At 33.7% G+C, this 12,107-nt stretch overlaps 1 protein-coding gene across 3 annotated transcripts in view; it reads right to left on the bottom strand.

The window, feature by feature from the left end:
• The window catches only part of EXOC2 (exocyst complex component 2), a 269,449-nt gene that overhangs the window by 169,098 nt on the left and 88,244 nt on the right, over positions 1 to 12,107 (bottom strand). For all 3 annotated transcript variants that reach the window (XM_047733700.1, XM_047733697.1, XM_047733699.1), the window contains one exon: positions 3,072 to 3,152. In XM_047733700.1, the coding sequence (XP_047589656.1) occupies positions 3,072 to 3,152 (81 nt within the window). The remainder of the gene's footprint in view (positions 1 to 3,071; positions 3,153 to 12,107) is intronic.

Genomic DNA, 12,107 nt, shown 5'->3' with positions numbered 1-12,107 from the left:
TTCCTCAGCAATATAGTTACTCTTTAAGTGCTCAATAACTATAATCGCAAAACTTCTATTGAAGAACACTATTCTATACTCCTGGAATAGGTAAGGACATAGAGTTGGATATGTGAATTTGATATAAATTAATAGTCATCCCTTCATCCCTGGCTTGAAATCAAGAAGGAATTATTAGGTTCAAAGGCAAATATAAAAAACACATATCGAGGAAAATGAAAAAAATTCAATGAATGGCATCAATATTGATATATTCTGAATAAAATGGACTAAGTTTTTAGAGTCGACATTACCCTTTAGAAACTTAAAGTAAAAAGGTTGCCCTTTTGAATTTTTAAAACCTTCATTTAAAATAACTCAGGAAAAACATACAAATTGGTATATAATTATATGTAAGATTAAAGCATTAATAATAATCTAAGCAAACTAAAATACATTCAAACTCATCTATTCTTTCTTTCCTTTCCAAAAGAAAAGAAATTAAATTTTCCATAGTACTTCTGTAATTTTTTTGAGAGAAAAAGCATGCACATGAGCTGGAGTGGGAGGGGCAGGGGGAGAAGAAGAGAGAGAATCTTAAGCAGACTCCACGCTGAGTGCAGAGCCTGATGTGGGACTCAATTTCAAGACCCTGAGATCATGACCTGAGCTGAAACCAAGAGTCCGACACTTAACCAACTGAGCCACTAGGTGCCCGTCTATAATTTTTTTTTTGCTGATTCTCCAGCTTACAAACTATGATACACCGACCTGGACAAAGGATATGTGTACAGGGCACGGGCCATATGTCTTCCATCTTTGTATCTCACACTGAACCAAACATGGTACTTTTACACAATTAAATAAATGTTTGTCATGTTGACCTGAATTAGCAAAACCTCATCCTAAGATAGCAAACATCAACATCAAGTTCATAAAAAATGTTTCCAGAAGTTTATGCTAAGTGAAATAAGTCAAGCTCTCTAGAGAAAGTCAATTATCATATGGTTTCACTAATTTGGGGAACCTAAGGAATATCATGGAGGACATTAGGAGAAGGAAGGGAAAAATGAAGGGGGGGGGATTTGGAGGGGGAGATGAACCATGATAGACTATGGACTCTCGCAAACAAACTGAGGGTTTTAGAGGGGAGGGTGGTGAGGGGATGGGTTAGCCAGGTGATGGGTATTAAGGAGGGTATGTATTGCATGGAGCACTGGGTGTTATACACAAACAATGAATCATGGAACACTACATCAAAACCTAATGATGTACTATATGGTGACTACCATAACATAATAAAAAATAAATAAAATAAAATCCGACTCAAATTGGCATTAAAAAAAAAGAATGTTTCCAGAAAAAGAAAGTGTTATAAAAAGGAATACATTTTAAGAAAAATCTTTACACCAGAAAATCCTGAAGTGGAGTCTCATAAAGAAATGACTAATTTAGCCCAAATTTACTGAAGAATAGTAAACTTCAATAAAGTTAATATGACACATTTCTAAATAAAGTTTGTGGTTATGAAGAACAGAAGTAAAATAATTTCCCTTAAAATTTTATACTGCAAGTCCCAAGGGAGGATTTCCTAAAGTGCTCCTTAGAAGAAAAAAAAATTATGTTCACACACTATGCTAAACCTAACACATGAAATGGATCTTAATTTTTTCCAAATCTTAATAAGTGTCTATTTTCTCTTACTGATATAACAATTTAATTACAACATCAGCTTGTTTTTATGAATCACTCTTTTTAAAGTTACTAAAATATCATTTTTTACAGATACCATGATTTGATGACAAGTACTCCAGTGAAAATAGTATCCCTGAGTAGAAATACCTAAGACCTTAAAACGTCTGGCTATACCAATATAGAAATAGCTTCAGTAAATGTTTATTTGAGTTGAATTCAGAATATATTAACTTTATCTAAACTGGTGACTTGGTTCTCAGAAAACAAGGCAAAATCTCAAGGCAAAATAATAACAACCCACCACCACAACCACCAGAGGAAAGATTATTTCAAGTGCTAATAAACTCATAAATTTAGGATGAAATCAAAGTACTCAAATTCTAGCAAAGGAAGTCCACATCAAATTAAAGCTTCTTTCCAGCAAATGTTTTATCAGGGATCCTGGGGGTTTAAAAACAGACATTTACCAAAAAAAAAAAAAAAAAGTTCAGGAAGTTACCAAAGGAATAAATTAAGCTAGTAGTCCGAAACTAACTCAATATCACAATCCTTCATTCACAGATCACTAAATACCTGATGTGAGGGTTCTTAAATGTTTTAGCTATTCTTAACCCTATTTCATGGGGAAATCATTTGCTATACATAAACTTAAAAACAGGGAGATTCCCCTGGGGACTATTGCTCTCTATCAGATGTTTACTATATGAGTGAAAGAGGATAATGTTATTTTAAGCTGCCAATATTAAAATAGAAATTGACTCATCTGATGAGTTTCTTCCAGATCATTAGGATCAGTAGCTGAGAACTAGAATGTCAGGAGGAAAAAGAAAGATATAAGGCAAGTGGGTGGGACCCAAAACTTTGTATATATCAGGTTTTATTGACATACAATTTTTACAAAATGTCTCACAGTTAGTAATACTCTTAAAGATGAAGCTGCCGTAAATTCACTTTGGAAAAAGACATGGTATGGATAAATAAATGACATGTAAGTATCTGTCATTCCAGGAGCTGATAATATTTGCTTTAAAACTCTTAGATATATGAAGATAAGTTTCAGGGTTCTGGTCAATGGCAATCCTGGCTATTGCTTCCGTACTTTTCTCTCTTTGATAATGTTACTTATATACCAGTCTCTTTTACAGTAGCAAGTTTTACTTCTTAGAAGCATACTGGCTTATTTTTTAAATTATGATTTCTTATAAAGAAAATGCAAACAAAACAGAATGCTCATTTTAAATGTTTTTATTCCCCTTTTATATTTATTAAATCATTACTATTTAGAAATAAATATTAAAATGCAACTCACTGCCTGTTCTGTGAAACCAGTTCCAAGAACTATATTAAAGCTTATTATAAAGTCCATAAATAGTTTTGGGTAGTAGGACAAAACTTACTGTTCAGAACATTCTCCAGTTTTTGCGTCATGGATCCTTCTACTTTTTCCGTTCCATCCGCTTCTAGTTTTTGATGGATAGCTAGAAAAAACATCTAGTTAAAGTGTGTGCTATTTTAGTGGGTGGGAAGACATTACATCAAAATGACATTTTTAAACAACTTTAAAAAATGGTCATATTATTTTCACTGCTGGAAAGAAGCACAAACATGCAAAAACTCTGCAAAGTAACCAGGAGACACCAGTCTATGTTACTCATACTTTAGTACTATTAAAATAGTACAATAATACATATACTCAATCATCTGAGCATCAAGGTTGAGTGGTTAAAAACAGTTAAACTAAAAAAGAAAAGTGAGACATAAGTAACTAATATCTTTGATATTTGGCCATAGGAAAGTCATTTTTATTTCTCAGTTTCACCATCTGCAAAAGAGAAGTACTAGTATTTGAAGTATACCAACTTCAAAATATTCCATTTCAGCCTTGGACAAAACATGGCAAAATACATACTATTCATGTTCTCTCCATTTTTTTTATTATTTCCCTGGAAGTTCTCAAGAACTATCTGGTAACATCTACCAATATATCAATTTGTGGATATACAAATTATATTGGAGTTTTTGTTATTATTGACATGCCTGCATGGTTCTGATAAACATTATTTAAAAATCACTTAAAAATTTGTATTTAAAAAATGTTTTACCTACTGTAGAGTAGGTATTTTTTTTTAAAGATTTTATTTATTTATTTGACAGAGAGAGATCACAAGCAGGCAGAGAGGCAGGTAGAGAGAGAGGAGGAAGCAGGCTCCCTGCGGAGCAGAGAGCCCGATGCGGGGCTCGATCCCAGGACCCTGAGATCATGACCTGAGATCATGACCTGAGCCGAAGGCAGCGGCTTAACCCACTGAGCCACCCAGGCGCCCCTGTAGAGTAGGTTTTAAACAGAGCAAATCAGGCTTGCCTAAGGGAAGCACTAAGAAAATTTTCAAGATGAAATGACCAAATATAATTTCAAATTCAAAATTCTGACATAATAAAAAGAAAAAAACTAGCAAAGCAAACATTAATTGAACCATGACCATAAATTAAGCACAATGATAAATTTCTAATGCATATTGCTCATCTGGTAAGAAGTCAATGATGTATGTTTCAATATTACTTCTATTTCAAGAGAAGAAATCCATGGCTGAGGGAAATTAAACAAGTTGACCAATATCACAAAGCCAAATCCCAAATTTGAACCCACGCTGTCTGATCCCAGAACAAAAAACTTCACCCTATATTGCCTGTATTGCAGAGGAAAGCAACTTAACTTGGCTAAGCCTGTTTTTCATATCTGTAGAATGAAAATAATAGACTTATTATGTTAGTTGGGAACTGCATTCAGTTGCAAATGATACCTCTCTCTAAAATAATGGCTGCTAAACACCCAGGATTTTATTCTTTCACCTAACTTCGTTTAGCAAAATTTCAAATATAAGATGTATATAACTCCATGGCTTTACAGCCAGTACAATGAAATTAACATCACTCTGATATAGCTATTCTCCAACATTCAAAAAGAATGTCAAACACTTCTTAAAAGGATTTTACAGGTTCTGCGTCAACCCATCAGTCACGAGTGGTAGATTTATTCGGGGGTGGGGGGCGTAGTCTGCTTAAGCAAAAAGAAAAATTTTTTTACTTTATTATGTTATGTACATCATTAGTATTTGATATAGTGTTCCATAATTAATTGTTTGCATATAACACCCAGTGCTCCATCCAAAACATGCCCTCCTTAATCAGTCACAATTTTGTTTCCTTTGACTCACTGATTAGAAAATCCTGGGTAAAAGTCAGTGCTCAAATGCACTATAAAAATATTCTCAATGCATAATAACATCTACATTTCTGCTTCTTATAATTACTTTCTAATTTTAGTCCTGCCCTTTTTTAATACCTTTCTTTTAGAGCAATTTCAAATTTTGTTTGAAATTTATAAACAGACTGCTTCTTTATTAGAGAAACACATTCAAAGAAAGAAAAAGAAATACATTTGGGGAAAAAAAAGTCTGCCAGGATATTCTTAATTGTCTTGGTTGACTCACAAGAGAAAAAAAAAAGTTCTTTGTTTAATGTTTCAAATTTGGATTATGTGGTGATAGTGACATAAAAGTTTCCACATATCAAAATTAAATTTAACTTGAACTTGTTACATTAAATGGAAAATAACTTCCCTATCTTTAAAGAAAGGAGATAAAAATGCCCAAATATAAAAAAGCTAAACTAAAAACACTGCTCACACTATTCATTTAAATGCTGGTGTAATTTTCTGACAATCATGCTGCAAAAGAACGTGGGGCACACATTCCATATTACGGGAGCATTGTGTAAGGTTCTTCCATGGCAATAAGACATTGTATCTTATAGAGCCCTGCTTCAAATGTTGCTTTCTAAGTTAAAACCATTAAAGGAAATCAGGCAGTCACATTTCTATTGCTGGCAAAACCCATCACTGATCAGCAGGTCAAAACAAGGTAAGCCTAGCTCCCCTCAGCTCAGTTTACAGCTCTTTTTTGCTGACAAAGCAGCTTCCTGCCACCCATCTCCACCACAGCAGAGTCACTGTCAAGCTGTCAGCCAAGCATGAGGACCAAGAGACACTGGGATCTGATAAAGGCAATCCTATTTTCCAGAAAATTAAACCAAATAACTAAATGTCTGGTTCCTTGACCTTTTATTTTCTCTAAAAACATTTTTAAATAGTATAACTCAATAAGCAACTTGGTACATGATCACAGGTTTGTTATTGTTTCTAATCTATTAAAACTTAAATATGTGAAGCAGTTGAACACCATAAAATTGTATTTGAGAAACCAAAAAAGTATGAATATAAAAGTTCTATTTAAAGAAAAATCAGAATTATAGAAAGACTGCCTGTTGATTCACTGAAATTGTTTTATTTATCTCTAATTAAATGTGGACATCAGATTTGCAGATTTCAATTAAAAATTTCAAAGTATTTGTCTACACATTTATACAATGCCATTATTAAATGAGGCACTAAGAAATGACGTGTGTATAGGCAATGTCTATAAGGATTTATTTCAGGTACACTGTGATCCATATACTCTAACCACTATATATTAGTACTAGCTTATGAGACAGGAATACTCAAACTAGGTCAGAGACTAGAAAACTATTTCTATAAAGAACCACACAGTAAATATTTTAGGCTTTGTGGGCCACATAGGGCCTCTATCACATATTCTACTTCTCTTTTTTTTTCTTCCCAAATAAACCTTGAAAAACACAGCCATCTTTAGCTCCTGGCCTGTACAAAGATGGGCGATGGCCTAATTTGGCCTATATGCCAAACTCTGAAAACAATACTTACTAAAATAGAAGACTAAGAAGAGTTAGAATGAGGTGTCTTAAAATTTTAAATCTGGGGACACCTGGGTGGCTCAGTCAGTTAAGCCGCTGCCTTCAGCTCAGGTCATGATCCCAGAGTCCTGGGATCGAGTCCCACATCAGGCTCCTTGCTCGGCAGGGAGGCTGCTTCTCTCTCTGCCTCTGCCTGCCACTCTGCCTCCTCTTTCTCTCTGTCTCTCTTTCACAAATAAATAAAATCTCTAAAAAAAAAAATTAAATCTGTAGAAAGCTTTTCAAACATTTAATTCCTACTTCTTATTCTACCAAATTTTTATGAGAGTGACAAAATTTTATAAATTACATTGAAATAGGTTAGGTAACCTATGAATCCTTTCCTCAGTTATATTGAAAAAAAAAAAACAATAAGTAATCAAATAATTACAACTATTACATAAAGCACTAAAGGGTATAAAGGATTCTCTATTAGAGAATTGGATCCTTGATAACCACATCTGCGTAAAACCTTCATATATCAGTAGACACAACAGAATGTGCCAAAAAATCAGTTATGGCTTACAATGCCTCAAGAAGCAGCAATAAAAGTAACATGAGAGAAAAGGTCAATTGTACATTGAGCAACATGTGTTATTTACTCTGCTCTGGTCTCTTTTCTCAGATACTCTTTAGTATAACCTAAATAAAAGTAATTCATACCATTTGGGTCCATAATTGTTCTTAAAAGAAGCAAGTGATTAATGCTGGACTTGTCAATAAAAAGAATGATATCAGTCAAGTGATAAGCTCAAGGAGCAGTCAGGGAAATGGTCACCAAAACAAAGGTGATGATCAGAAGGCACTGAGGAACTGAAGAAAGCCTTTAATGATATGAAAAGCTCCACAAACATCACCATGGCCTGCCAGAATTCATTTGAACAGTAAATGATAAGAAACTATGGCTTATCAAGACTTCAAGGAATGAAGAGAATGGCAGAGTGACTGCCAAAGAAAAGTAACACAAGTTGCTGGGAATATTTTAGCAGGATATAGTAAAGTAATAACTACAATAAACACACTGAGGTCAACACTGGCAGATAAGTTATATCAGACATACCTATCAAGTTTTAACTAAAATATTTATGAATATACACAGGGAAAAAGCAAACTGACAATAGCATAAAAACTTAAAGATATATAAAAGCCATACTGTCTACCCGACCAGGATGGTTCGAAAAACACCCTTGGATGCAAATGAAACAGTCCTTTCAAGGAGAACACAGATGATATCAAAAAAGCAGAGAATGGTGTTTATTTATACTCTGTGATCTCTATTGAGCCTAGTTCTGACAAGAAACATCTAATTTTTTATCTTCAGGACTATAACTCTGCTCTCCCATTTTTCTTACCTTTAACAACTCCTTTCCCTTTCTAATCATTTACAGACCACATTTCCCAACATCCAGTATAGCAGGAAACAGAAGGAAACTAGTTGAGGCATACAACTACTGGGCAACTTAGCAGTGTACTGAAAACAGAAAAAATGCTGGGTAACACACAGGAGAGCAGAAAGAAAGGAGTAGCATTTTTACACAAAGTTATTCAGAAATAAATCATACATGATATCTGACATAACAAAGCATTAAAAACTGAAGATATGAGTCTACAGATTCTAAAAGTTTATCAAGCATGGGGAAAAATTAATAAAGATAAGACCGACATTCTAATATATCCGGAAAAGGCATTTTTTTTTTTAATTCAAGTTGAAACAAATATATCTTTAAACCATTTAGGGAGAGAGAAAAACAATTCCTTTAATATTTTAATAAAGAATTACACTGGCTTAGGTTTTCTCTCTATAATAGTAAAAGACACTGGATCAATTCAGACAACAATTCTCTTAATAGCCAAGAGGCTGTTCATGTATGAAAGCAAAAGACATTTCCGGACATGCAAGAATTCAAAAGCTCTAGCATAAAACGTATACCCCACTCTTCAAAACAAAAATTCAAATACAGAAAACATGAAATATAAAATGACTGGCAATAAAAATTAAAGCCAATTAAGTGTATATGAATATACGGTAAATTTTAATTAACTATGGTAAATATGTTATAAAATTAAATGCAAAAGACAAAAATAAATCTTAAAAACATAATAATAACATGAAAAAGAAAAGGTAAAATAAAATAGTAGCTAACTTCAGGTTAAATTAAGATCAGGAAAAAGGAAAGAGCCTAAGAAATAAAGATGCCCTGAACTATTGTCCTACACAACAGGAGTCAAAGACAAGCTATGACAGAATTTAAAAATAAAAACATTTCTTCCAAATCTGGAAGATTTATAACCAACATGGTCTATATGGCACAAAGGGTAAAATGAAATCCAAAAAATATGATACAACAATAAAACAAAAGGATAAAAATGTCAGTTATGATAAATATACATAACTTAAATTCTTCTACTAAAAGGCAAAGACTCTCAAAATGGCATAAAAATACAAAAATCCTACCACATGTTGCTTACCAGAGAGATGCCAAAATCCAATTTCTAAAGGTTAAAAAGAATATGATGTAGACTATATTAGGCAAATGCATGCAAAAGGAAGGGTATGAAATATTAATGATATTGTGTAGTAAAGAATTTAATCTTGCCCCAAAAGAGTCTGCCCTTTGCCCTTAGGTCCTGAGAGGTTACCACTAAGCTCTTTGAATTCTTACTTCATAAAAGTGTCTTTGTTTACATGGGGGCCTTGGGCCATGCCAGATAGTCTAACAATGTGATTTATAGTGAAGACTCTGGGTCACTCAGCATCAGCTCAACCTCCAGAGGGACTAGAGATGGAGGTCAGCCACTGGAACAGTCAATTATGTCTATGTGACAGAGATCCATTAAACACCGGGGGTGCCTGTGTGGCTCAGTGGGTTAAACCTCTGCCTTCAGCTCAGGTCATGATCTCAGGGTCCTGGGATCGAGCCCCACATTGGGCTCTCTGCTCAGCAGGGAGCCTGCTTCCCCCTCTCTCTCTGCCTACTTGTGATCTTTGTCTGTCAAATAAATAAATAAAATCTTAAAAAAAAAAAAAAAAAAAAAACTATGGACACCAAGGCTTGGATTCCCTGGATGGCAATACTCCATGTACACTGTCTCACATCATACCAGGAAAATCAATTCCGTCCATGACTCAACCATGAGAAGGAAGCTTTCACTCCATGCACAGAACTTTCCTGCACTATGCCCTATGCATCTTTTCTCTTGCCTGATTCTAGTCTATATCTTTTCACTAGAGTAAACCATCACTGTGAGAAAAACAGCCTTTAGTGAGTTCTGTGATTTCTTCTAACAAATTATCAAACTTGTACATGGTCTTGGGAATTTCCCTTAATTTCACAGCTATCATTATTACACTGTAATAACATAACAATATCAAGAGAATCCAAGCTACCAAAAGTTACAAAGGAAACACGTTTTACATATAATAAAAACTGGCAGAATCAAAGTGGACGGTTTCTCCGACATGTTTACTATAAATAACCTAGATTTAAATAATGTAATCAGGCATTGATAATATATCAGACAGTGTGCCCTGATGAGAACATGCCCTCCCTTCCCATTTTTATCTTGGCACAGTTACAGATGGATTGACATATATTTCTTTTCATGTTACACTGGACACTAACTTTAAAAATGAAATCCAGTACAAATTACTAGATCTAAGAGGAAAATTAAATTTTTAAATATTAAAAACACAAGAAAGGGCATCACTAAAGAATCAATATAAATAAAGGAAGTAGAACACAAACTGAATTGATAAGAAGAGCATATAACATGGATTATAAATGATTTAAAAATAATAATACAATGCTAAAAATGAAAATCTTGATGAAATAGAGAATTTCAGGGGAAAACCAAATCAAAATAAACAGAACACGGAGAGTAGAAATTTCAAAAATTAAAAAATGTATTTTCAAAAAATATATATACACATACACATGCAACTACCAAGTACCCATTCCACTGGAACCCACTTGATCCATCATAGTATCTCTAAAGAAGGAACACACAGACACTAAAGGCCTCCTGATATAATGAAACAAAAAGTACTCACTACCACATATGATCAAAAACCAAATCTAATCTAATGTCCAAATAGTTAAGTCCAAGTAGTGCAATGGAGAGTAAAATAAATTAAATGACACCATGAGGAAGTAATCAGTCAAATACAGAGTATGGGATATCCTATAGGACAAAGACCATTTCTTCAACAAATCAACAGCATGGGGGAAAAAAAAAAGCCAAGGCAGCAAAGGTAAGGGGATTGTTCCAGTTTAAAAGAATCTTAAGATACTTTAAAAAAAAAAAAAAAAAAAAATGAAAGGCCTGGATCTTATCTGAATCTTGATTTGGACAAACCAACAATTAAGAAAGTTGGAGAGCAACTGGGGGAAATTTTAATATGAAATGGGAATTAGATGATATTGAAGAATTACTGAAACTTTTTTGGTTGTGATAATGGCATTCTGGTTATATAGGTAAACGCCCTTATCTGGAAGGAATCATACTTTAATACATACTAAAGGGAAATATGCTGTTTTAGATTCACTGCTTGAGATAAGTAAAACAAAAACCAACCAATCTTAAAAATCATCAAAGAAATAAGTATGAAAAGATATTAATAACATAATTCTAGCTGACAGTTTCAAAATATTAGCTTGTTCAGATTTCCAACCTGTAATTCCTAACCTACTTAACCGATCACACAGTACCTACATATCTACACATATAGATCTATGTGCTTTTGTGGAACATAAACACCAAAACCTGACCAAAAAAGCATTTTAAAAAAACTATAGATCAATTTCACTTAAGACAATAAGCAGAAAAGTTTCTGAAGAACTACTAATAAATCAAATGTTACAGTATATTAAAATAATTACCCAGAGGAGTACTCTAAAGAGTAAAGGAGGTATCTAGCATACACAACTATATATACACTATAACTCCAATTATGTAATATGTACTCATATAAGCTAACAACAAAAAGACCAAAAGGAAATACATCAAAATGTCACTGTCATTATCTCTACAATGGGATTACAAGTAGTCTTTATCATTTATCTATTTACTGTTTTTGTAATACACATTTCATTTACATCAAAAATAGAAATATGAAATATGTGTGTCTAAACTTTTTGAATTTATTATTAAAATCACTTTCTATATGCCATAGAGTCACCTGCTCATGTGATTAAGCAGTTGGTCAGAATAATCTTTGTTAAACGTTAAGTTACCAATATACTTCTAGGGCAAATGTGATAGATAAATGATACAAGTTTAATGCACCAAATAAAACTTGAAATCTGTGGGCAGAAGACATGAACAGACACTTCTCCAATGAAGACATACAAATGGTTATCAGACACATGAAAAAATGTTCATCATCACTAGCCATCAGGGAGATTCAAATTAAAACCACATTGAGGGGCGCCTGGGTGGCTCAGTGGGTTAAGCCGCTGCCTTCGGCTCAGGTCATGATCTTGGAGTCCTGGGATCGAGTCCCGTATCGGGCCCTCTGCTCAGCAGGGAGCCTGCTTCCTCCTGTCTCTCTGCCTGCCTCTCTGCCTGCTTGTGATCTCTCTCTGTCAAATAAATAAAATCTTAAAAAAAAATAAAAAAATAAA

Source organism: Lutra lutra, chromosome 6, assembly GCF_902655055.1.
Source record: "Lutra lutra chromosome 6, mLutLut1.2, whole genome shotgun sequence".
Lineage (NCBI taxonomy): Eukaryota > Metazoa > Chordata > Mammalia > Carnivora > Mustelidae > Lutra > Lutra lutra.
This window is presented reverse-complemented; position numbering and strand designations above follow the sequence as displayed.